The sequence below is a fragment of the Pygocentrus nattereri genome, chromosome 14 (assembly GCF_015220715.1).
Source record: "Pygocentrus nattereri isolate fPygNat1 chromosome 14, fPygNat1.pri, whole genome shotgun sequence".
NCBI lineage: Eukaryota > Metazoa > Chordata > Actinopteri > Characiformes > Serrasalmidae > Pygocentrus > Pygocentrus nattereri.
The window spans coordinates 32,647,551-32,675,041 of record NC_051224.1 but is presented as its reverse complement, the minus strand read 5'-3'; the positions used below and the strand labels follow the sequence as shown (position 1 = coordinate 32,675,041).

The following is a 27,491-nucleotide window of genomic DNA, read 5'->3' as shown; positions in this document are numbered from 1 at the left end:
ACACAGGCCAGGGAGGCTTGAGCAGCCATGGCTTGCTGCTGGGTGATACATCAATCAGATTGAGTCCCTTGGAACCCCCCCAAAATGATCCTCTGGGGAAGACCAGTTCTCTCCCCATCCAAGATGGTGGAGATGTGGGCCAAGAGCAAGGTGGCCCTCTTGCCCCCACCAGAGACAAACAGCTGAAGCTGGTGAAACAAATGGTAACCCTCCTGAAACCTAAGCTCATTCTCCTCAATGAGCTTCTTTTGTAGTTTAAACAAGTTCGCTAAATCCATGTTGAGTGGTCTGGTCTTCTGTCATGTATGGAATGATCAGGGAGGCTGGATTTAAGTGCGAGCAGACTTTAATAACAAAAACAAACTAGCAAAAATGCAAAGTTACTAATTACATGGCTTAAACAAAGAAACACAAAGCACAAACAAAACACAAGGCAGGGAAAGAACCACTACATAAGACAAAGGGAGTATGGGAGCCAAATCCAGACAAAAGTCAAATAAAAATTAAAACAATGAAATGTAAATGCAAACCTCTTTTTGCCATTTCTTTTTCCAAACATCTGCAATGTATCCTTCCAAAATTGAAAATGAAATGAAATACCTACATTTACAATTTCATTTTGCACATGAGCACGGGTCATTTGTGACAAAAATAAAAATAAATTGAAAACAGCTATTTGTCATTTCATTTTAGTCGTTATTCTGGTATTTCATGGCCAAATCTAAAATGAAAAAGCTAATAGAGAAAAGAAAATACAAGCTTTACTTTGGCTTTGGCTTTTCTTTGTGAAATGCAGAATACGTGTCAAAACTAAAATCAAAATGCAAAGTTTACTTTCTTATTTCTTTTTCATAGCAATTGCCTGCAAATATGACAAAATTAAAATGCAAATTCAAAATGCATAAATCAACTGCAAAGTGACTGTCTGTGATTTAGTTTTCGGTGCTGACGCGCTTTAACTGTCAGAATAAAAAGGCAAATGTAAACAGACATCAGCGCCACCTGCTGGAGGTTCACTTTTCATTTTCCACTTTTCATTTTCTTTTTCAAACTGACTAACATACAAATATATGTTAATTAGCACTAGCGGGGCTACAGGGGACATTTTAGGACAATCTCACCTGTCCGAGAAAAAACACCACCATGTCTCAGATTTGGTGATCAAATGGCCTCAGAAAAAAACAGAAAATGTTACACTGGCATTTATATCGACATACACAATAGTTTTCTATGTTATACCAACCAGTCTATGCTTGACCTGGCTTGTGTTTGGTCTGATACCTTTTCTCTGAGGCCGTTTGGTCAGACGACGTTTCATCTGATGTTCAGTTTTACCAGATCTGAGTCATGACAGTGTTTTTTCTGGAGACTCATAGTCTATTATCTTGAGGAATGATGGCGATTCTGACGTGGACAGCTGAGGATGTCCTAAAATGTAGCCCCGCCTAGTGCTAATTAACATATATTTGCATGTTAGTCCGTTTGAAAAAGAAAATGAAAAGTGGATGTTGGGATGAGTAGCAGAGAGCTGTTCTCAGCAAGACTGCTTGGCATCAGGAGCATAGACAGAAATCCATTTTTGAGTAGGCCTGTGATAAAGCGGGCAGGCAACTTTATAGACACCTTGAATCGCAATGTCATAATGACAGTGGAACAATTGACATTAACCAGAATGCTGGATTCACGTATACACAACCATCATTTTACTTCACTAATCAACAGCACCCTTCAGTATAAATCACACATCCACTCAGCACAGGCACAACTTTTGCCCAATGAAGATGGCGAAGACAGTGGACTGCATAATGGCTTTGGCCATAATACAGTGATAACATTCACAGAAAACAAGCCATATTTCTTTTTCTTAAAAATATGGTTTATTCCATGATTTCTCCGTTTGATTGGGTAGGCCTCCAACCAATCTGGGAGCGTACAATGTGCGTACTTCTTGGGCACTGTGTCTAGTTCAGTGTGTGATAACCCTGGTTCTACTGATCGTAGCACTGTGGCTGCCTCTTTCCATTCTTACTAAATCTTGTGTGATGTGTCCACATCAGTTGAGAGGGAACTTGTTGTTGAACTGTTCTGATTTGAACTGGACCCAAAGCGCTCACTTGCACCTGTAGCTCCACAAGCAGGTTAAAGCTCACCTGCATACAAGAAGGATGTTGCACAGATGCTTCTCCTTTATATCAGATCTTATACACTGTTTAATCTAAAAGCTTTATTGACATGACTGTTACAACGGCATTATTGCATGGAATCCTGTTTAGCAGTAAAGCTACACAGAGCAGAAACAAGAGAATGACAAAACCAATATGTTCAACATATTAAACACAAAAGAGAATTTGCTTTTGCAAAAATGATTAATAATGAATTATTAGCTGAAAATTGGCGTATTGGGTAGTAAAACATTTTAAATACAATATTACTTAACTTATTTGAACACATTAAGCCACTCGAGGTAGTGTTGTCACGGGGATTTTATCATGTTTAAGGGGATTTTACTCACTTCATATTGCCTAACAACATCCCTTAACTGTGTAAAAACTCAGTAATGCACAGCCTCTTATGGCTTACTGCACTGCTTAACTATAATTAGCTTTACTTAAAATAATGATAATAATAAGCTTTTTTATAAAGCACCACATGAATGCAGCTTAAAGTCCTTCACAAGGTGTATTTTTGAATAAGACCACATGAACATAGACAAGAAAATAAAAAGAACAATTAAACAAGAAACATACCTGAAGATGTAGTAGTAACATTAAAAAGAAAAAACAATAATGATACCAATAACAGTATGATAATAGCAGTAATAAAACAATTAATATGCATGTCTAGAAATAGGACTATAAAAATAAAAATCGCTATAAAAAATAAATGCCATCATCTTTGTACAAAAAGTAAGAAACAAGCAATAGAATCGTGAAAATGAAGGTGACAAAAATATTTTTTCAGTCCCTTCTTGAAATGATATGTTGTACTGATGTTGTGTACTGTTTAATTTAAATTAGAATGTTCTTGCTGATGCACAAAAATAAAAGGTGCCTCAGCACTTCTTCACTTATGAAATTAACTTGTACTGGTTTAAGAAAGGCTGCATTGCTGAACCTCAAAGAATGAACAAAGACCGGCAGTACATTACGTATGTTGGTGCTAATCCATGTAATGCTTTAAAACTTAGCATCATGCAGATTAATATATGGATTTCTCACTTTATACAGTATCAGGATTGGTTCATGTATCTGATCCCTGAACGCATTTAAAACAGCTGAAATAATATTCACTTCCACCATGTCTATATGGGATTCTTGCTGTTAGCGATAAGCGAATGGTGATTCACATTAACATCTACATCTACATCTTCAAAACTACAAGGTTTAAATGATCAAAAACGTTGATCATGTAGCAGTTTTATAGTGACTTTTCAGTAGTGAGCTCTCATTTAGAGCTGCCACCAATGTTTTCAATTTCTAACAAACTCACTGATTAGGCTAGAACTCATACCTCACTGTCAGTGAGGGGACTTCCAGAAGGCCTAATATGACTCATAAAATCACCCCCCAAACACTGGAAATCAAACCATGATAGGCCAAAAGTTTATCTAACATGTCTAAGACTTCACAGCTTTTGAAGCACTAATAGAAGTCACTTAATTAGATGTGCATGACAATTTTTCATGTGTGTGTTTTTTTTTTTGCCTTGTTTTGTTATTGCTTTGAATATCATAACACCTCATGACTGTTATTGGTAATGGTAATATGTTTATTGCATGGCTACATCAATGTTATGTAGCAGATTTCAACAAACATATTCCCAAAACCTACATTCTTCTTAGCCGAGTTATTCTTCTGCTGATGGTTTAGACTGTGTGTGATGGATGGTGTGATGGTGACTCCTCCTCTCCTTTCATGATGACCTCCTTCTCTTCTTGGCCCAGATCGGTCTACAGAACCTCCTCCACCTCTTGTTTCTTACCTAGGAGCATCCTAGTGGAAAAGACAGTCTGGTTGACCACTGCATGTATAATGTCTTAATGGAAGCTTTGGATCTACTCTATGTTTCTGAAATAGCCACAGCACAGAGAGCCCAAGCTTAAACAAGGAGTCACAGCAGACAATCTAGCATACCATCTCCCTCGAAACGAAACCTCAAATCTTCAAAAAACAGGAGAAGGAAAAACATTTTTCAGTGTAAGATAGTCCAGCTGTTTTATTATAACCTACCTTTGATTTATTTATAATGGAATTTTGATACAGTGTAAACAAAAATGTAAAAAATGAAAAATGGACATACAAGGTATTGTTGTAATGAAGATAGAGTTTCACAGAGCTTCACTTAAAACTATCTTGACTGTCAAAGCTCCACATATCATTATTGATCATGTTTCCATTTGCCACCACAGATATAGAATTTCCATGGCCACTTTATTAGAAACACCTTCCTAGACACTCCACCTTGCTGGACTACAGCCTTAGCCATCCTATACCTCTTCAACAGTGGTCTGTTTCTGACCGCAGTTCCACTCTTGGTTGGGTGTTTTTAGTTGGTGCACCACTTTCAACCTAGCCGTGACACGATGAATGTAAAAACTCCAGAAACTCTGCTTTACCTTATGCACTCACACCAGCACCACATACACTACCCGGGCAGAGTCACTGGTTTGCTGAAAATGATCCACCACTCAAATTACAGCTGGACAAGCCCTGTGGTCAGAAACTGTTCAATGGTGAAAGAGGTAGAATGACAGTATAAGGCAGGTGTATAATTTCTAATAAAGATGCTAGTGTGTATTGTCCATTAATCATTAATATATTCATATATGCACACATGCAACACATTCCACGATGTATTGGTGGGCAATGTGCTGCTGTTGTGTGGTGCAGTATGGAGCCATTATAGGATTTTTTCAAATATATAGATTAAGTGACCCTTTATTAGTCCCCCAGTGGGGAAATTTCACCTCCGTATTTAACCCGTCCGTGAAGTGAAGTACCACATACACGCTAGTGAGCACACACACTATGGGTCACATTTGCCCGGAGCGGTGGGCAGCCCTGTCCGCAGCGCCCAGGGAGCAGTTGGGGGTTAGGTGCCTTGCTCAAGGACACCTCAGTCACATGCTGTCGGCTCTGGGGATCAAACTGGTGATGTTCCAGTTAGAGGGCCAGTTCCCTAACTTCCAGCCTATGACTGCCCCACAGCATAGTTAATACTAGTTAATACTCCATAATAAACATACAGGCCTCTCAGCTGCTCTCTGTTTCTTGTAGATTCTGGTGTAGATGTAAAACGCTCCAACTAACAGGGACAGCAGGATGATGATCTCAAAGAGCCACACTGACACAAACACCTTGAAACCTGACAAAGACAGAAAAAGAGAAGAGAGCAGAACAGAGATGCTGTGTGGATGGTATGTTATCTAAGTAAACTAGTAAACAGTACATAAACCTGGACAGAAAGCCCAGTCATGTAAAAACGCTGTTCAAATGTGAACTCTAGGTGTAGGGGTGTGTAATGTGCTGCTCTTGGGTGTTGCACTATGGGACCTAAAGAACGACATGTTGTTCCAGTGTTTCACTATAAGTGATGCTGTTCCATCTTGATATAACTAACTGGATTTAATTGGGCTATCTGAGGAAATTTGGGGATATAACACAGATATTTTATACCATACAAATCAGCCAGTCAAATTCTTCATGAATCCTGTAGTTAACCTTTTCCAGCTCAAGTGGATCTAGTTACAGAATAACGCATAAGGGAAATACACCAGGAAGATATGCAGGATGAAACTAACTAAGCTGTAAAAAAAGCCTGTATTGGATTCATAGTTTTCATGATGTCACAAAAACCAACCCTTTTACAAACATTCTCCCATTTTATCGTGTATCACCCATCAAAACCTGCACAATGTAATGTTGAAATCTGAAGTAGACACGCACTGAGTTATAAGAGGCTGTGTAATATACTGAGAGTGACAGTCTTACTGGTATCCAAATGTGTCATCTGTCCACATCTGGTCACTGCACTGGTCACTGCAGAGACAGATGCTGCTGTGGTGGGCATTGTATGAGTTGTTGTTTCTGTAAACAAAGAAAAGAAATGAGAAAAAGAAAAGAGAAAGATAGAAGAATGTGTAGCAGGTCATCCGGTGTTTTTGCTCATTTACACTTTAAACTGATTGTATAGAAATATTATTTTGATTTTAAACAACTTTATTTCTCTCATAGTCATACGCAAAATGTTTGGGTGACACTTTATTTTGTGTATTTTTAAAGATGAAACAAACACTCAATGGGCTCTCAGTAGGGCTCTGTGAGACTCTCATGTCAAAACATGTTAGGCTTAGGAGCATTAGTATTAGGTTTTAGGTTGAGGTTAAGGTTAGAGTTAGGGTTCGGATTAGGGCCAGAGTGATAATCAGGTTATGGGTGAGGTTGGTAAGGTTAGGTTTTGCTTAATGGAAGTAAAATATTAACAGTACATCTAGTACATAATGTAATGTATCAACAGAACATTTACAAGATTGCAGCTCCATCTAGACTTTGGTTTAGGGCAGTCGTGGGCTGGAGGTTAGGGAACTGGCCTTGTGACCGAAAGGTTGCCGGTTCAATCCCCAGCGCCGACAGTACATGACTGAGGTGTCCTTGAGCAAGACACCTAATCCCAGCTGCTCCCCAGGCACCGTGGATAGGGCTGCCGACTGCTCTGGGCAAGTGTGCTCACTGCCCCCTACTGTGTGTGTGCTCCCTAGTATGTATATGGTGTTTAACTTCACAGAGGGGTTAAATATGGAGGTGAAATTTCCCCGTTTGTGGGACTAATAAGTATCACTTAACTTAGATTACAGATTAATTTACATTACAGCTCAATCAGTTTAGTCTAGATTGCAGTTCAGTCTTGACCAAATTTCAGTTTGGATTACAATTTGGTCTATATTACTGCTCAGTGTAGATTACAGATCAGTCTAAATTACTGCTCAGTGTAGATTACAGGTCACTCTAAATTACTGCTCAGTGTAGATTACAGATCAGTCTAAATTACTGCTCAGTGTAGATTACAGATCAATCTAAATTACTGCTCAGTGTAGATTACAGATCAGTCTATATTACTGCTCAGTGTAGATTACAGATCAGTCTAAATTACTGCTCAGTGTAGATTACAGATCAGTCTAAATTACTGCTCAGCGTAGATTACAGATCAGTCTATATTACTGCTCAGCATAGATTACAGATCACTGTATCCCAAACTATATGTGTCGTGATTATAGGATAAAGCCATTGCTGGGCTGCCTGAATTTCTCCAACACTTAATTTGCTGTAGTAAGTACTTAAGCAATTAAGTACTTACTGAACTTCTGAGAAATGTATCCCTGAATACAAGAACCTACAACTAAAGCTACAATGACATTTTAGGAAAAAAGGAATTAACTGATATTTCAAATTTTTTACAGTGATGCGTTTTTTGTATTAGTGTAATTAGAAGTTGTGTAGACTTACCTTCAATAACCAGCTGGAGACGATAAACACCTTTTGACATCCCTGCTGAATCAAATGTTTCTAAAGTGTATCCTCCTGCGTCTCTTTTCTCTGCACTGCTGATTATTATAATTATTTTATCAGCAACAAACTCCCATCTTGGATAATCTGCATGGTGATGTGTGATTAATGGGTTTCTATATCTAAAAATGCGACTAGAAGCGGTTCCACTGTAGCGCTTTCTTAAGTCTAATTCATACTCAGATGGCAGCTGCAGGTACAGCGGTCGTCCCACAGCTCCATAACATGGATCACTCTGAGTAAATCTACAAACAGGGTTCATGGACAGCAAACCTGCAGAGGAAGAACAGCAAGAAGATTCTGTCATTAATCTGATACAGTGAAGTGTCGTCTACTGTATTCACCTCTAACACACTTTAAACAGCCTGTTTATACCAGAGAGCTGAGATTAAACACCGAGTCACAGTTTTCAGTGAAGAGGTAAATGTGTAAAGGAGGGAATGTTTTTGGGGAGAAGAAATAAGGAATGGAAGAAATGTGTAGCGGAATTCAAAATGTCTAATTTGTTTTAACGAAAGAAATGTAAATGTACTGTAATAAAAAAAAACTATAATAAAGAAGCACTGCAAGCAAAGTCAACATTTAAGAGGAATTCCTCTCTTTCTTTGAAAATGTCTGAATAAAATGCTCTCTTAGATGAAAACAAAACCGTTCAGAGTGGTTTGTTGTGAAACGCTCTAATCAAGAGAAATTGAGTCAGAATTGTTCACAGTGGTGGTGATAGGAACCAGACATCTGCAGAGTTTAATATAATCTAATCACTATAATATAAGTCTGAAGCTTTGCTCATGACAAAGTGAAGAGAGTGTCCTGCTCTCACTCTTGTGCAGTAGTAATGTTCCACACCCGCAGTTCTTTTGTCCTAATGACCATGTTTCCACCATGTGACCATGGTTTGTGTGTGTGTGTGTATATATATATATATATATATATATATATATATATATATATATATATATATATATATAATACATAAATACATATTTAGTACAGTGCCTGAATACGTTTTTTCCCTATCAATTTTATTTTTTTATATCTTTGTTTACGCTCATGAACAAATAATTTAAAAAAAAATTTCAGACATTTTGTTTCTTTCTTTTTTTTTTGTCATCATAATGATTCTATAAAGTTTGGTCAGTTGACCTCAAATTCCACTCATAAGCACTGCCATAGCCAAAGCTCCCTACTGAAGCACTCGCATTAAATAGGGTGTGCTTCATGTAAACTATATGCAAATGAGGTGCTGGTAGGCCAGCGCTTGATTTCACGCACCCAGGCTGTTTCATCATTTGTGCTCAGATCTCCACTCATATGACAGCTTTTATAAATCAGACACAGGGCAGCTCATTCATCACTACATGTGAAGAAATCTCTCTTTTTAAGTAACTTTGATGAGGCACATTTTATAATATATATATATATATATATATATGTATATAAAATCACAATGACAGCTGTGACAATTGTTTATTTTGACTTTTCATTTTGAATATAATAATGATATTATGTCTTTTTTGACCTTCACAGAAAGACATATATAAAAAGTTTCAGTGCCTCTCATTTGATCACCATCAGCTCAAATGTATATACAGCCAACATGACATACATTCAAATTATAAAATGAAATGCTGCTGAGGGAAACTCACCCATGGCAGCTCCTGTGCACATCAGCAGGATTCCAAAGATGGCCAGCATTCTAATTTAGTCCTTCAGTCACATGTAGCCTCCACGCTGACCACTCAGAGATTTAGAGATTTCATGCAACTGAAAATGTGAAAAAGAGGAAGGGTCATTATGATTGTGTAAGCATTATGATTGTGTAAGTCATTATGATTGTGTAAGCATTATGATTGTGTAAGTCATTATGATTGTGTAAGTCATTATGATTGTGTAAGCATTATGATTGTGTAAGTCATTATGATTGTGTAAGCACTTTTTTGCCCAAATTAAAGCACATTTTATTTCTTGTTCAGGTCTTCTTTGCACTACTTTGTTATTTACTCTTTACAATCATTGTAAAAAAAAAGCAACATAAAAGTCAAGAGTGTGTCTTAACGTGAATAACATCAATAGGATTTTATTTACTTGTATTTTTCACCTTTGAGTTATGATTGATTGCAAATAATTAAGCGCTAACAAGATGAATGACTTCAACACCTTTTAATGATCAGCAACCATCAGGAAAACAGGGGTTCATCACTTCAATTCACGTCTATTTTCTAGCAGCCTCTTGACTCACCCTGCTGGCGATTCTGGTACTGCACAATGTCACACATCACAACACTATATTTAGTACAGTGCCTGAATACTTTTTTTCCCTATCAATTTTTTTTTTCATATCTTTGTTTACGCTCATGAATAAATAATTTCAAAAACAGACGTTTTGTTTCTTTCTTTTTTTTTTTCTTTCTAGTCAGCATAATGATGCTATAAAGTTTGGTCAGTTGACCTCAAATTCCACTCATAAGCACTGCCATAGCCAAAGCTCCGTACTGAAGCACTCGCATTAAATAGGGTGTGCTTCATGTAAATCATATGCAAATGAGGTGCTGGTAGGCCAGCGCTTGATTTCACGCACCCAGGCTGTTTCATCATTTGTGCTCAGATCTCCACTCATATGACAGCTTTTATAAATCAGACACAGAGCAGCTCATTCATCACTACATGTGAAGAAATCTCTCTTTTTAAGTAACTTTGATGAGGCACATTTTATAATAAAAACATATAAAAAAGGTTGAACAGCCTTGATCAAATGACAAGGTTCTGTAGACTTTCTAAGTGAAAATAAATAGACATCCTCTACAGACAACACACTTCTGTGCAACGTGGAAAATGGATGGCATTTTAAATGTTTTATTTTTAATTTTTTTCCACTATATTAAACTCAATACATAAATAGCCACTAGCAAATAAATTAATAGCCAATAAAAAAACACCACAGAAAAAGCTATGATAAAATTGCAAAGCAGCTGTAAACAAACAAAGCACAACCAAAGTCGATTTTAAGGCACTCACTATTAATAAAGAGTGGTCAGGACACTCCTCTGAAAAAGATTTTACTCTCAGTGAGACCTTAAATAAAGATCATCGATTATAAAACACAAAACTAAACCTACTGTGTGAGGCTCCTCATCAGCAGTGCAACGATGACCCGTTTGTCTGGCTCCAGAACACAAACAATGACCAACAGACTCTGATCAAAGGTGTAGAAAATGTACGTTGCTTGAACCACTTTGTTCTTCACCCATATAAAGGTGATATGTCTGCCTCCCAACTTGAACTGAACATCACTGACAGTCATTAAGAAATTCCAAAGAGGAAGTTTATTTCAGTTTAAGAGTTACTTCCTGAATTCACAACAACTAGTGTGAGTTTTAACAGGAAACTGATGACGATCAGCTGCACTGTGAACACGTTAAGAGTAAACAGAGCCAAAAGAATTCTGTCTTAAGTTCCCCTTGTTGAAGAAAAATGTACTTTTAAAAGTGCATTTATTAATTTATTTTATTTTTCCCCAGTTTTTTCCCCAAAACTTTAGTCGTTTCCAATTCCACCCACTAGCTAGGACTCCCCCCGTCACACGATGCCATCAACGCTAGGAGGGTGAAGGCTAACACAGTCTTCCTCTGAGACCTGCGAAACCAGCCACCGCTTCCTTTTGGACTGCCGCTCACGCAACGTCACTGGACAGATCAGCTAACAGACACCTGCACTGACTAGCATTGTGTTGATAGATGGGGGAGAAGTTGGGGGGGGGGGGGATCCTACCCACCCAGAAAGAGCCAATAGTGCTCTCTTGGACTCCCGGCTAATCATTAAAATGCATACATGCATATGGAACACACTTTAATACATATTGAATTTATTATGGAACGACTTCACACAACTTCTGTGTGTTTAATTTGTGATTAAGCTAATATTAAATATATCGCTGCTATCGGAAGAAAACCTTGTATTTCCAAAATGGTAACTTTACAGGAGAAAGAAACCACATACTTTACTTTTAATTTAAGTCAGTGGAACCAGAATTTTTTCCAAGTCATTCTGGGCCGTTTCTTTTGGTCCATTCATCATGAAATGTACACACAATGTAAAGTCTTCCGACAGCAGTGATATATTAAATGCATTTAGTTGTGCTTTTGAGTGCTTTTTTCTCAAACAAGCTTTAGAGGGTAGTAGTCATAAGACCTATTTAATTTGGAACATTTCTTTATGTATATATGTATATATGTATATATATATATATATATATATATATATATATATATATATATATATATATATATATATATATATATATATATATATATGCCAAAAATGATTACTTCAAAAATAGTCCTTTTCAATAAATACAGAGTCACCAGTCACCACTAATGAATGGGGTACACAGGAGCTGATAAACATAAGTTACAGACTCTAACTGCAAACCTATTTAGTGGACCTATAAGACTGGTGGAGCTCATGAACTGGCCAGAGAGTAGAAGTACAAGGTGGCTGTTTCTAATAAAGTGGCCAGTAAGTAAAAGTACAAGGTGGTTATTTCTAATAAAGTGGCCATGGAGAAGAAGTACAAGGCGGGTGTTTCTAATAAAGTGGCCAGTGAGTAGAAATACAAGCTGGGTGTCTCTAATAAAGTAGCCAATGAGTAGATGTCCAAGGTGGGTGTGTCCAGTAAAGAGACCAGTAAGTAGAAATACAAAGTGGGTATTTTAAATGTTTCTAATAACGTGACCAGTGAGTGGAAGTACAAGGTTGGTGTTTCTATAGTATCTCAGGTGGTTGCTATAGTGTTGCTGCACCACTGATGTTTATGGTGATGGCTTAGGTGTTTCTAGGCTATTGCTGTAGTATCCCAGGTGGTTGCATACATACAAAATGTAACAAAAAAGCATTAAAATCATAGAATAATCATAGAATTCATAGAATTAAAAAAACAGAACAATTGTACAACTAGAAGTCTTTCTCACTGAAGCTAGTTCATCAGCTAATGTGCCAGTTCAGTGCTCTTCTGCTTTTGGCTAACAAAGAAGATGGATCCAAGAGGAAAACGAAGCAAGACTCAATACTTGTTCTTAAAAATGCAGGTTTTACAGTATTTTTGTAGGGCACAGGTTCCCAACCCTGATCCTAATCACATTTAGAAAGACACTTCCTAGCATGATAATGATAATAGACAGAAGCCTGACTTGAAAGAATGCATGACACGTATCATCACTGAATTACTCCATGAACAGGACAGTCAGTTCCAGAAACTTGACAGTGACAAACCCTGAATCTCAGTGCTATAGAGCCTCTTTAGGATAAGGAGGAGAGAGCTGTTCTCAACAAGCCTGCTAAATGTACAGGATATCAGTGGTGTAGGCAGAAATACATTGTTTTGCTACACCTGTGAAAAAGTGGGCAGGCTAACGTGGTAAACATCATTTTCAAAACTCACCATGTACCACAATGTTCTGACATCAGGCTATAGCCTATTCTTTACTGCAGTGAGGTCATTATTATACTTATTCTGATGTTCATATAAACACAATGTCACGATTGGCCCCTCCCAGTCCTGTCCATGTGTGTTTGTTTTGGTTTTCTAATCCTAGCCCCTCCTTTCATGACTCCACCCCTGATTGTCTCCACCGGTGTTTGCACCTGTCCCTTGTTACCCTTATGTATTTAAGCCCTGTGTTTTCCCCAGTCTGGTTACTGGTCTTTGTTTGATTGTATTGGTCTTTGTTGTTGTTAGAAATGTTTGGTTGTTTGTGTTTCTCGTATGTCTGTACCTGAATCTCTCCATGTTGGTTACATGAACCTGGACCATTATGACCCTGATTTTGGATTTGCCCTCAATAAAAGTCACTTACCTCCACACATGCGTCCGCTACCTCGCTCCTCGTTACACACAACCATCATTTTAATTCACTAACCAATAGCGCCCTTCAGTATAAATCACGCATCCACTCACCACAAGCATAACTTCTGCCCAATGAAGATGGCAAGGCAGCTGTGATTGGAACACTGAGAAAATAAGGCAGAACTTGGTGGAGAGCAAAATAACTTATGGTTATATACACAGTGACAGCGCTCATAGTAAACAAATCATATTTCATCCCCTTAAAATACGGTTTATTCCATTTCTCAATTTGATTGTGTAGGCCTGTGACCACTTCTGCATAGAAGGATGTTACACATATGCTTCTCTGTTTATATCAGATCACACACACTGTGTAATTTAAAAAGCTTTATTGACATGATTGTTAGAAATGCAGTATTACATGGAGTCCTGTTTAGCATTAAAGCTACAGAGAGCAGAAACAAGAAGATGACAAGACCAACATGTTGACGAACATATTAAACACATACAGTATGAAATGAATAGAACTGTAATTGCAATAATTATTAATAATATATTAAATTATTAGCTGAAGATCGGTGTATAGTTTTGTATTTTGTCAGACTTTTTAAAAGCATTTTAAAAAGCATTTTAAAAGCCATTTGAGGCAGTATTTCACAGTGATTTTACAGTGATGTTTAAGAGGGTTTTACTAGACTTCATACTGCCTAACATCATCCCTTAACCTTAAAAGTCACAGTAACGAGAGCCTCCCATGGCTTATTGCACTAAAATAACTGGCCTTATCTTTAACAATAATAAGCTTTGTTGTATGGCACCTTGCATATAGAAATCTGACTCAAAGTACTTCACAAGGTATAAATGTAAACAAAACCACATGAACATATAAGAAGAGGGAAGACAATGAACAAAGAACGATTAAACAAGAAACAATAATTAAAAAGCAATAATAATATATAATTAAAAATGACAATAGTCATTCCAAAAACAATAATAAAAGAATAAGAATAAAAGAATTTATCTGTGCAAAATAGTAATACAAAACAAAGATTTGGTAAAAAAATTTTTTTAGTTGCTTCTTGAAATGATGTAGTGGTTGGGATAGTGTAGTGGTTAACGCCTCTGCCTTCGACACTGTAGACTGGGGTTCAATCCCCACCTGGTCAAACACCCTACACTATACCAATAAGAGTCCTTGGGCAAGACTCCCAACACCACCTTCGCCTACTTGTGTAAAATGATCAAATTGTACATCGCTCTGGAAGAGAGCATCAGCTAAAATGCCGTAAAAATGTACTAATACGATTTGCTATTGATGCATAAAAACAAAAGGCCTCAACTTTTGGTCTTAAAGAATGTCTGCCTGACTAGACCTTAAAGAATGATCCAGAACATACAGATACAGGCAGCATGTTATGTATGTTGGTGCTAATCCATGTGATGCTTTGAAAACTTAGCATATTGCAGATTAATTTACAGACTAAGCTCTTTATATAGCATTAGGATAAGTTAATATATCTTAAATGCTTAGAATATAAGATATATGATGATATAAGATATGATCATGGTATATGATTAAGATTTGAGATATATGAACAAATGATGCTTAAATCGTTTTAAAACAGCTGTAGATCTTCAAGTGATCTGTGGTTGAACCTCCACTTGAGGCTTATGTTTTTGCATTTGTTTTGTTTCAGTGGAAATGAAAATAAAAGTAAATATTGTTCATTTGATTTTCTGCCATTATAACCACCAACAGTCACGATGAGACTAGAATTACAACTCATATTACTTTTCAATGATAGTTATAGGAACCAAATATGATAATGTTCTACAGCGCATAAACATATAACTGCTGTCATGAGTTGTCATAAGAGGCTTTGTATTACTGAACAACAGTGTCATTTTACCTCTAACAGTAATTGGGTTAGACATCAGTGGTAAACTGTGACTATCAGAGCTCGGCCTCCAATTTGGGCCAACAATATAAAACTGGGCCAAAACATGAGGAAATAGCCCAACTCTACTATAATACTAACTTCCTCTAGTGTCCACTTGGGATTGTAGTTGTTTGTTTGCACTAAGCTAATGGTGATTCACATTAACCTCTATTGGCACTTCTACAATAACTTGAAGCTTCTAAAAAGCATTCATTCTGTTACTAGAAGTTATAAATGATCATTAACATTTACCCTCATTACTCTCATTTAGAGCTGCCACTAGTGTCCATTTCTAACAAACCCACTGATTAGACTAGAAATCATACAGTGAGGGGGCTTCCACAAGGCCTAGAGTGATTCTCTAAAATTGGCCCCACCCATAGGTAATCAAAACATAATTGGCTGATTCCTTTATCACTTTCTGATTTTGCCAGTAGTTCACACATCATGTTAGGGCATCTTAGCCCAATAGAAGTCCCAACTAATGGAAGAACCCACTTAACTATATGTACATAGATACCAGGGATGAGAACAATTCCTGATTGACCAATTTTCTGCTCTGCATTTCAAAATTGTAAATATTTTGTTCCATCCAACTTTTCAATGAAGCAAGAGACGTTTTGTAATATTTGCAGAATTTAAACACAGACAAGATTCTATTGAACAAAAACTTATAAAAATAAAAGATGTACTTTTTTAGTTTGCAGATGTCATTAGGCCTTTTCTGAAGGCCTAGAAGGCTTTCAGGGTTCCCAACTGCTGGAAAGATACCGTAATGTTTGACAGCATGACAGCTTATGTCATATGATCGTTTTTGATGTTTTTGTTTTTTTATACCTTATGCCCATTATTGGTTATGATAAAGTGACTCTGTTCTGTTACTGGACATGTTTATGGCATGACTATATTAATGATTTGTAGCAGATTTCAATGAAAATATTGCTAAAAAATACATTCATCCTAGCTGAAGCATGATTCTTCTGCTGATGGTTCAGACTGTGTGCAATACAAAGACTGATGGTAGCTCATCTCCTCCTCCTTCTCTTCTTGGCCCAGGTTGGTCTACAGAACCTCTTCCACCTCCTATTCCTCACCTATGAGTATCACAGTGGAGAGGACAGTCTGGGTGACCACTGCACGTAGAAGGTCTCAGTGGAAGCTTTGGATCTTCTCTACATTTCTGAAGGAAATGATGACGGCACAGAGACCCCAAGCTTAAACAAGACTTCACAGCAGTCAGTCTAATATATCTTCCTTGTTGAAACAAAACTTCTTCAAAAAACAGCAGAAGGAAAAACATTTTTACATTGCGATGTAAGATAATGTATTTGTTTTATCTCCAGCCACTTTGGACCATTCAGTTTTGGTTTATTCATCACTAATTTTGACAGTGTAAAAAGTGTGTGAAAAATTGGAAAATAGAGAAATTATGTTTAGTTTAAAGAGCAAAGACATGTCAGTATTCATAGAACTTAACTTGATTGCCAAAGTTTAATTTTGATTCATTTCCATGGCCACTTAATTAGAAACCCCTACTTTGAAACTCCTCCTTGCTGGTCTACAGGTCAAGACACACTTTGTCCTAGCCATCCTATACCTCTACAACAGTGGTCTGTTGCTGACCCCAGAGCCACTCTTGGTTGGGTGTTTTTAGCTGGTGGACCACTTTCAACCTAGCCTTGACATGATGAGTGTAAAGACCCCAGGAACACTGCGTAAGCTACCATGTCAGTGTTACTGATATGCTCAGAATGGTCCACCACTAAAATAATATCTGGACAACAGCAGCCCTGTGAAACTGAACCAGACAGTGACCAATGGTGACTGAGGTAGAGTGTAAGTACAATGTAGGTGTTTCTAATAAAGAGGAGTGTATTTTCTCCAATATTAAAGTTAATATATTCAGGTTACAATATTGTTCAAATATATAGTTAATATGCTCCATGATAAACGTACCGGTCTTACCCTCAGCTGCTCTCTGTTTCTTGTAGATTCTGGTGTAGATGTAAAACGCTCCAACTAACAGGGACAGCAGGACGATGACCTCAAAGAGCCACACTGACACAAACACCAGGAAACCTGACAAAGACAGAAAAAGAGAAATATAATATAGATGCTATGTGGGTGGTATGATACGTAAATAAACCTGGACAGAAGAGACAATCATGTGAGAATTCATATCTGCACTCTGTGTATTGGTGTGTAATGTACTGCTGTTGTTTTGCACTATGAGGCCTGAAGAACGACATTTTGTTCCAGTTTACACAAATTATACTGAGGAATGACGATAAAGACCACTTGACTTTTATCAAACATAAAGCAACTGTGCATTTCAGGTGCAGAACATTTAAAATTGTTTGCTGCAGATTTTTTTTCACTTGAAAATCAACAAAATATTTGGGTGGGAAAATATGTGGATATGACTGTTTTACTGAATTTGGGCACCTCTGGTTAAATGACATGTTTCGTTGTTTTTCTAAGTGATAATAAGTGAACACACCCTCTATACCCTCTAAATCTGAAATTGTAGACTGTTTTGTTTTTCTAATATTTATATTATAAAACTGTAAATAAAACCTGAAAACTTTTACTATACATTCATACAGTCCTCGTAACTTACAAAAAGAAGTTTAAATATTAGAAATGAAATGTTATCTGCTTTTAGAAACCCACTTCTGAGCTCTGTGTGTGGTGTCTGTATGTGTAGCGTTCACCTCAACAGTCACACTGTGGGTTGGAAGTGTTATGTAAGAAACAGTATTATGAGAACATGTAACACTAAGGGAACATGTTGCATGTTCCAGCTCTCATTCTGTGTTATCTTGACATAATTACTTTATCTAATCCATAGTAACAGCACTTATAGATGTGCCTGCATGTAAAAGTTGTTACGCTCATCATTTTGAAGACGTGATGTTTTCACCTGATGTGAGACGCAATCACTGAGAGATTTTGCTTCAATTCAATTTAATTTCACTTTAATTACAGTGTGTAACTGTATCTGAACAACATACTGTGCCTAAAGCAAGTCGACAGATGTGAATAAGTATTTTCCACACTAAGACCGCCTAATTTCAGCAGAACTACCTCACTGTTTCTGGGATAATGGATTAATATCTTTAAACCCTGTAAGGTCATAAAAGAGTAGGAGTGATATGTTGATGAAGCAGATATTATGCTGTAAAAGCTGGACTATATCTCTATAAATTAAAAATACATTTTTCCATTTTATTCCAACTAGTTATCACTACAGTTACTAACTCACTCATCATCTAAGCCCCGTGTCTTCCGGGGTTGCAAGGGCTGCTAGAGCCTGTCCCAGTGCTCATTGGGCAGAAGGCAGGAAACACCCTGGACAGGTCACTAATCCATCACAGCTACAGTTACTAGGTTATTATTTTTTAACACCTAGAAAATTATGATGTAATTTCTAGATGTAACTTGCTACCATTAGTTTACCATTTTACCAACATGTGACGCTACAGTTACTTATTATTCATTAACAACTACATAACGATCAGGTCATTTTTAGATTAGTATAACTTAAATGACACATTTAAGACACTGGGGGCAGTCATGGGCTGGAGATTAGGGAATCGGCCCTGTGACCGGAAGTTCGCTGGTTCAATCCCCAGAGCCGACAGCACATGACTGAGGTGTCCTTGAGCAAGACACCTAACCCCCAACTGCTCCCCGGGTGCTGCGGATAGGACTGCCCACCACTCCGGGCAAGTGTGCTCACTGCCCCCTAGCGTGTGTGTTCAGTAGTGTGTATGTGTGTTTCACGTCATGTATGAGTTAATTGCAGAGGTGAAAATTCCCTGTGGTGGGACTAATAAGGGTCACTTAATCTTAACTGAGTTCTCTGTAGAGGCTTATTTTCTCTTAGAAGATCAACAAAACATGCAATTTGACCATTAATATTCAAGCGTTTGCATACAACCTGATGAACTGTATAAAAATGTATGCATATATTCAAGAAGGTAAAAAGAAAAATACAGACTCTAGTCTTTTAATCACGTATTGGCTTGAATTTAGGTTTCATTTTCTTGTGTTATGTAAATGTATAGTCGATATTTTTATACCACTGGTTCAATAATATTGTTTTCTACTAAGAGAGAATGAATCCAGTTTACCAGAACACTGATGTAGTTCAATAGTTTTGTGTGCAATGCTGACATGATTTTGAGCATAGCAGGTCACAGCCTCTCTGTCCAGCAGGAGAGTCTGGTTCCCATCAGCCAGTTGGTGCGTATGTGAGAGAGTCCAGCTGTAGCGCACATTCTCTCCATCAGAGGAACAGTAAACTTTCCTCTTCTCGCTAAAGAAGCAGTCGTACGTCACTTCCATTGAGGACACCACAGCTGCAAATGATAGATCAACAGATCAGTGGAGATTACAGCGTAATCTCCATTACAGCTCAACTAGTCTATGACTGCAGCTCAGTCTAGATTACAATTCAATCCATTTTACAGTTCAGTCAAGATTATTGCTCAATCTAGATTAGAGATTAGTCTAGATTACAGATCGCAATGTTTGTCACTGTTATAGGATAAAGCCATTGCTGGGCTGCACCATTTAACCTATAAATTACAATAAATAGCGAATGAGACATTTAAGCCTTTACCAAACTTCTAAAACATGTAGCCCTGGATACAAGAACCTACTAATTAAGATACAAGGATATTTCTTTCGGGAAACCTATTATTTGCAAATTCAATAAAAAATGTACGTTTTCATGTCATTTTCTGTTTGTGTCAAATGAAAAATAGACAATAATATAATAATAAAAATATATCCGGCATCAGTTTGATAAAAATCTGGGAACTGTTTTCATTAGAAAATTTAGTCAATTAATATTAAACATTTTGTAGTGATGCATTTTTAAGTGTGATTAGGTTGTGTAGACCCACCTTCAATAACCAGCTGGAGATGATAAACACCTCTGTATCTCCCTGCTGAATCAAATGTATCTAAAGTGTATCTTCCTGAGTCTCTTTTCTCTGCACTGCTGATTATTATGGTTCTGTTATCAGCAACATACTCCCATCTTGGATAATCTGAATGGTTTTGTCTGATTTTATGGTTTAGAAATCTGGAAATGTAAGTAGAAGTTCCACTGATGTTCTTCTTCAAGAATAATAGCTCCTCAGGTGTCAGCTGCAGGTACAGCGTTCGTCCCACAGCTCCATAACATGGATCACTCTGATTAAATCTACAAACAGGGTTCATGGGCAGCAAACCTGCAGAGGAAGAACAGCAAGAAGATTCTGTCGTTAATCTGATACAGTGAAGTGTCGTCTACTGTATTCACCTCTAACACACTTTAAACAGCCTGTTTATACCAGAGAGCTGAGATTAAACACCGAGTCACAGTTTTCAGTGAAGAGGTAAATGAGTGAATGTCTTTGTGGAGAAGAAAAAAGGCATATGAGAAATGTGCAGCAGAATTTAAGATGTCTAATTAGTTTAATAAGATATACTTTAATTTCACTGGAATAAAATACAATAATAGAGGAGCACTGCAAGCAAAGTCAGCATTAAAGGGAAATTCCACGCTTTTTTTTTTTCAACATTTCTGTGTATGTTGCTCACTTAGATGTAAGCAAAGTCATTCCGAGTGGTCTGGTGTGAGTCAGAATTCTTTATAGTGGTGGTGATAGGAACCAGACATCTGCAGAGTTTAATGCCTCTAAAAGCTCCCTCACAGAAAGTGATTACATGGTTATGAATATACTGCCTGATGTCTGAGATATTATATTACAATAGTTTTGTGAAGGTTTTGGCATAAAACATATTTTTAACATAGTCATCAAAGAAAAAAAAAAGTTTTCCACTATTTTACAAATCAAATATATTACGTATAAAATCTAAAAATATATATATGTAGGTCATTTTGGATAGTAAATAAAATGTCATTATTTATGCTGTAAACCTTGTGATGTCTGGTTCCTATCACCACCACTATAAAGAAAGTTAGGGAGCCCTGGAGAGGAAGGAGGTAAAAAAAAAAAATTAGAATAATTAATTCGAACGTTTTTGCAGTTCGTACGCACGTTTTCTTTTGTTCGTGGTCACGTTTCCTTAAATCGCTCCGTTTTCTTTTAAAGGTGCACACGTTTTTGTTTATCACGATTTTCTAATTCGTTCTCTCGTTTTTTTAAATAGTTTTCAAGTTTTATTATTCGTGCACAAAATCAATGTAGTAGATACAGGTCGCGTTACTTGTCCTGTGCAGGAGAAACTAACAGCTCCCTGACAGTGACGGGATTTGACGTGTTAGACTGATGAGATGATGGACACAGATGCTCATCAGGTCTGATTCTGAATTGGGGGCACTATGAGGAAACTGCACCTCCTCTTCACAGCAAACGGCCCTCAACAAACGCAAATTAAACCCACACAGAAACAATCATGGGCAATGAGGTCAAATAGCGCGAGAGTTTAACAGATGTATGTATTAAATGTAGATATGTTAATGTGAGGCTGTTGAAACGCTGATCATTTCTTCCTGCAATTTGATGATGGTCCCTAACACCGCCATGAGCAGTTTCCTCATAACACCCCAAATCAAAAACAGACCTGATGAGCATCTCTGTTCATCATCTCATCAGTCTAACTCATCAGAACCCATCAGACAGTCTCAGGGAGCTGTTACCAAAATACAAACAACGAGGGTTCAGTTTGTAGCCTGTGGGACACTAGGTCCTGACTGAGAGGGAACCGGAGGGGCACTAGGGTGTAGCCAATGGGTATTAGGACCGAGCTGGGAGGGAATCGGGGGGCACATGGACCCAGCAGGAGGAACGCATTTCAGAGTCAAGAACATTAAATTATAATGAAAACTTTATTCATAAAACAGCAAATAATACCTGAACCTTCAGATCAAATGAACACACTCAACATGTTATCAATTCAAACTGTAAAATGAAATGCTGCTGCAGGAAACTCACCCATGGAAGCTCCTCTGAACATCAGCAGGACCACAAAGATCACCAGCATTCTCATTTAGTCCTTCAGCCACGTGTAGCCTCCACGCTGACCACGCTGACCACACTGAGCGCTCTGAGATATAGAAATTTTATGCAACTGATCCTCATTCTTTGCCCAAATTAAAGCACATTAGATTAAATATTTGTCTTCTTTGCTCTACTTTGCTATTCATTTTGTAGAACTGTTGTATAAAAGCAGCATAACAGTCCAGATTGTGTCTTAACGTCATTAACATCATTAGCATTAATGCCTGGGACTTGATTCATTTTTGTATTTTTAACCTGTGTGTTATGCTTGATGGCAAATAGTCAAGTAGATACACAATAAATGACTTCAGTGATCAGCAACCATCAGTAAAACAGGGGTAACAATAACACAACATCATTTCCTGTCTGTTTTCTAGCAGCCTCTTGATTCACCCTGCTGGCGATGCTGTGGTACTGCACAATATCACACTGAGCACAACACTGTACTTGGTACAGTGCCTGAATTTTCCCTGTCATTTTTATTTTTTATATCTTTGTTTACACTCATGAATAAATCCTTTGTTATGTATTAGTTCAATGTTAAACACTGTGGTCATCAAAGTTACATACAGTCAATTCTGATCATACAATGAGCGCACACTCATTTCCCCAGTAACAGCTACAGGATTGTTATTTATCAGTTTCATCTTTGGCATATCCATATGATAAACAAGTGTCTTTAAAATTGAAACATAAACAACGCCTGATTTGTGGTTAACTCATCAAAACTACTACCCATATAATGCATAATATCATGGGAAAATGGCAATAAAAATAGATTAATACCAATAATTTGTTTGCACAAGACCCAGGACAAAAATTCACTTATTTTACATGAACATAAGTGTAAATAAATGATGCATCTGTTCCATGTTCCATTTAAAGATGTGTTACACTATGCATTTGGTTTATAAGACTGACTCTGCCCAAAAACCAACAAATACAAAACACAGTCAGTGCAGAAGCTGCAAAAATACAGCAAATAAATAAGTCATTTTAGAACAATAATCAGATTATATAAACATCATTCTACCTTAAAAAAAAACAGATATTTTCTCTCTTTTCACAGTTTATCCTTTCCAGTTGTTGTAATGACACTATAAAGTTTGGTCAGTAGGGGGAGCAGTGCACTCACTGCTTGACTTCAAACTCCACCTATGAGCACAGCCACAGCCAAAGCTCCCTACTGAAGCATCCGCATGAATTAGGGTGTGCTTCATGTAAACGATATGTAAATGAGGTGCTGGTAGGCTGGTGCTTGATTTCATGCACCAGAGCTGATTCATCATTCGTCCTCAGATCTCCACTCATATGACAGCTTTTATAAATCAGACACAGCTCATTCATGATTAAATGTGATGAAATGCCTCTTTTATAAGTCACTTTGATGAATGAGGGCCACTATGTGAGCACGTTTGTGGAAAATATGTAAAATATATAACGAAAATGTATAAAAAAAAGATTGGGCAGCCTTGATCAAAGTTCTGTCGACTTTCTAAGAGAAAATAAATAGACATCCTCTACAGACAACACACTTCTGTGCAATATGGAAAATCTATGGCATTTTTTAAAGGTTTTGTGTTGAACTTTTTATTAAATATTTACAATATATTGAACTCAACACATACATAGAAATTGTGCTCTAACATTTTCAGGAAAACAGCTTTGAAAATCTGAAAAGTAGCTGTAAACAAACAAAGCACAACCAAGGTCGATTTTAAAGCACACGGTATTAATAAAGAGTGGTCAGGACACTTCTCTGAAAACGAGATTACTCTCAGTGAGATCTCACTGGTTAAATAAAGATCATAAGTTATAAAATACAAAATTAAACCTACTGTGTGAGGCTCCTGTCCACATCAGCAGTGCAACAATGACCTGCAGTTTGTCTGGTTCCAGAACACAAACAATGAACAAGAGACTCTGAGGTGTAGAAAAAGGATGTGGCTTGAACCACACTTTGTTCTTCGCCCATTTAAGTCTCCCAACGTCAACTAAACATCACTGAAAGTCTTTAAGAACAAAAAAATAAAATAAAGAGGAAGTTTATTTGTGTTTAAGTGTTACTTCCTGAATTCACAACAACTACAGAGTGAGTTTCAATAGAAAACTGATGATGATCATCAGCTGCGCTGTGAATAACTGCTTTAATTTCAGAGTAAACATTCTGTCTTAAATTGCCTTTGCTAAAGAAAAAGGTACTTTTAAAAGCGCATTTAAAATAACAAGTAAAAGCATATGGAACACACTTTAAAACAGACTGAATTTGTTATGGTGCAACTTACAACAACTTCGTTTGTGATTAAGCTAATATTAAATATATATTAAATGCATTTAGTTGTGCTTTTGACTGTAATGGGTAGTAGTCATAATACTTATTTAATTTGGAAAATTTATTAAATATATGCTAAAAACGTTTACTTAAATAATTGTTCTTTGCAATAAAAGTAGAGCCACCACTAATGAATGGGGTACACAGGAGCTAATAAACTGTGCAGCAATATAAGATACAGACTGTAACTGCAAAACTATACAGAGAGCTGGCCCGTGAGTGGACGTACAAGGTGGATGTTTCTAATAAAGTGACCAGTGAGTAGAAGTACAAGGTGGGAGTTTCATATATCTCAAATTTTAATCATATATCATATATCATCAGGTCACCAGTCCACCCCAGGGCAGACAGACAGACAGACATACATATTCACTCACACACTCACACCTAGGGGAATTTACCATGTCCAGTAGGCCAGACCGCATGTCTTTGGACTGTGGAAGGAGACCGGAGTACCCGGAGGAAACCCACACAGACATGGGGAGAACATACAAACTCCACACAGAACGGACCCTGGTTGCCCGGCTGGGGAATTGAACCCAGGCCCTTCTTGGTGTTTTGTCAAACATTTTTAAAAGCATTCAGCCATTTGAGGAAGCATTTCACAGTGATTTTACAGTGATGTTTAAGAGGGTTTTACTGGACTTTGTGTGACTTAACATCATCCCAACAATTCCTGATTGACCAATTTTCTGCTCTGCATTTCAAAATTGTAAGCATTTTGTTCCATCCGACTTTTCAACAAAGCAAGAGACGTTTTTTCAATATTTGCAGAATTTAAACACAGACAAGATTCTATTGAACAAAAATTAATTAAAATTAAAGACGTGCTTTTTCAGTTTGCAGATGTCATTAGGCCTTTTCTGAAGGCCTAGAAGGCTTTCAGGGTTCCCAACTGCTGGAAAGATACCGTAATGTTTGACAGCATGACAGCTTATGTCATATGATCATTTTTGATGTGTTTGTTTTTTTATACCTTATGCCCATTATTGGTTATGATAAAGTGACTCTGTTCTGTTACTGGACATGTTTATGGCATGACTGTATTAATGATTTGTAGCTGATTTCAATGAAATTATTGCTAAAAACTACATTCATCCTAGCTGAAGCATGATTCTTCTGCTGATGGTTCAGACTGTGTGCAATACAGAGACTGATGGTAGCTCATCTCCTCCTCCTCCTCCTTCTCTTCTTGGCCCAGGTTGGTCTACAGAACCTCTCCCACCTCCTATTCCTCACCTATGAGCAGGGGCGTTGCCTGGGTATGTAAAGATCCGGGGCTCTGCCCAGTTAATTATATATATATATATATATATATATATATATATATATATATATTTATTTTTTACAATACGTACCCTGATATATAATGTTTAACACTATAATATGGAGTTATATTTTTTTATTCAACAGATTTAAAATTTAACAAAGGGTGCACAAATTCTGCAGAATGACTGTTGGTGACCTAAAGATAGTGAGCTTTTACTAAAGGACATGGACCAGGTATATTCAATCAGTAAATCCATTCCTCAATAAAGTATGCAAAACAGTATGTAAACAATGGATTTCATGCAACTGTGTAATAATGTAAACAATTCACTTGTTTCTAAATTGTTCTTTTACCTTTTATGACACATTGAAACAAATTATTGAAAGAAATATTAATAATTATTAGTGCTAAGGGGTCTACACAATTAACACTCTTTAAGAATTAATTATTATCTATCCTGTATGTTTTTGCACAGTCTTTCTTCTCCTAACCTGTTCTTTCTTTAGATCAGTCCAGTCCTGATCAGTTCAGTTCATTTCAGGTCTCTCCACATTTCCTCCCTCTCCACCCTCTCTTCTACCCTGTTAAATAGTAATTCAGGAAAGCATGCTTAAAATAAAGCTGGAAACAATATTTTAAATACAAAAGACTGTGCTAAAACAAACTACATCTGGCATTATTTTGCTAGTCTTCGTACTAAAAACATGTGTATTTTATTAATAATGTGTTTATTAGGCATTGTTTTCCATACCGCTTGTATTGTCTTCTCCCATCTCCTCTCCTCTCCAGTTCTACTCTGTTCTCACCTCCTGTTCTCTCCTCTTTCCTCTCCTGTTCTCTGATCTCCTCTCCTGTTGTCTGTTCTCACCTCCTCTCCTGTTCTCTCCTCTCCTCTCCAGGTCTCTGTTCTCCTGTCCTCTGCTCTCCTCTCCTCTCCTGTTGTCTGTTCTCTTCTCCTCTCCTTTCCTGTTGTCTGTTCTCATCTCCTCTCCTGTTCTCTCCTCTCCTCTCCAGGTCTCTGTTCTCCTGTCCTCTGCTCTGCTCTCCTCTCCTGTTGTCTGTTAGCTAACTAATTCCGAAGCTGACTAGTGACAAGCTGCATTTTATTAAGCACACAGTGGGTTTGATCTGTGTGTTCTGATTCGGAGACGTGTGTTTTTAACCAGCTATCAGATCCACAAACAATGTCATCACAGTTTACATAGTTAACTACCGTTACCTTTCTCCTTGAAAAAACGCCGTATATCCATTTTCTTTCACCGTCAGCTTCCTGCAACCTGCTGCCAAAAATGGCTAGAGCACATGTGCGCTCCCCCACGGGGGTGGGGGTGGGCTCTCCTCCGCGCCCGCAAAACCAGCAAGCTGATTGGCTGTTTCTCCTGAAAGGCGGAACTTTATCCTTGAAGCGGCACTATGATTGGCGTTAAGAGATTTCCTATTCTCACAGCAGCATTGGCCTCATCATTAATAGTACAGCTGAGCGAAAAGGTTCGGGGCTACTGGATAATCTACTGGCTGAAGCCCCG

At 37.4% G+C, this 27,491-nt stretch overlaps 1 protein-coding gene across 3 annotated transcripts; it reads right to left on the bottom strand.

The window, feature by feature from the left end:
* Nucleotides 1–2,202: 2,202 nt before the first annotated feature.
* LOC108414420 lies at nucleotides 2,203–24,229 on the bottom strand. 3 transcript variants are annotated; one of them, XM_017687282.2, is made up of 7 exons: nucleotides 10,679–10,863; nucleotides 9,209–9,326; nucleotides 7,503–7,835; nucleotides 5,991–6,086; nucleotides 5,255–5,364; nucleotides 4,493–4,529; nucleotides 2,203–3,992 (listed from the first exon to the last, which is right to left on the bottom strand). In XM_017687282.2, exons 2-6 carry the CDS (start codon nucleotides 9,255–9,257, stop codon nucleotides 4,497–4,499), a joined length of 621 nt encoding a protein of 206 aa, XP_017542771.2. In that variant the 5' UTR covers nucleotides 9,258–9,326; nucleotides 10,679–10,863; the 3' UTR covers nucleotides 2,203–3,992; nucleotides 4,493–4,496. The 3 variants fall into 3 exon arrangements, with proteins under 3 accessions (XP_017542771.2, XP_037400498.1, XP_037400497.1); XM_037544600.1 differs by lacking the exons at nucleotides 2,203–3,992; nucleotides 4,493–4,529; nucleotides 5,255–5,364; ... (2 more) ...; nucleotides 9,209–9,326; nucleotides 10,679–10,863 and adding exons at nucleotides 16,304–16,524; nucleotides 17,301–17,423; nucleotides 19,481–19,708; ... (1 more) ...; nucleotides 22,298–22,407; nucleotides 24,202–24,229; XM_037544601.1 differs by lacking the exons at nucleotides 4,493–4,529; nucleotides 9,209–9,326; nucleotides 10,679–10,863 and adding an exon at nucleotides 22,298–22,407 and having other exon boundaries at nucleotides 5,246–5,364.
* Nucleotides 24,230–27,491: the final 3,262 nt, after the last annotated feature.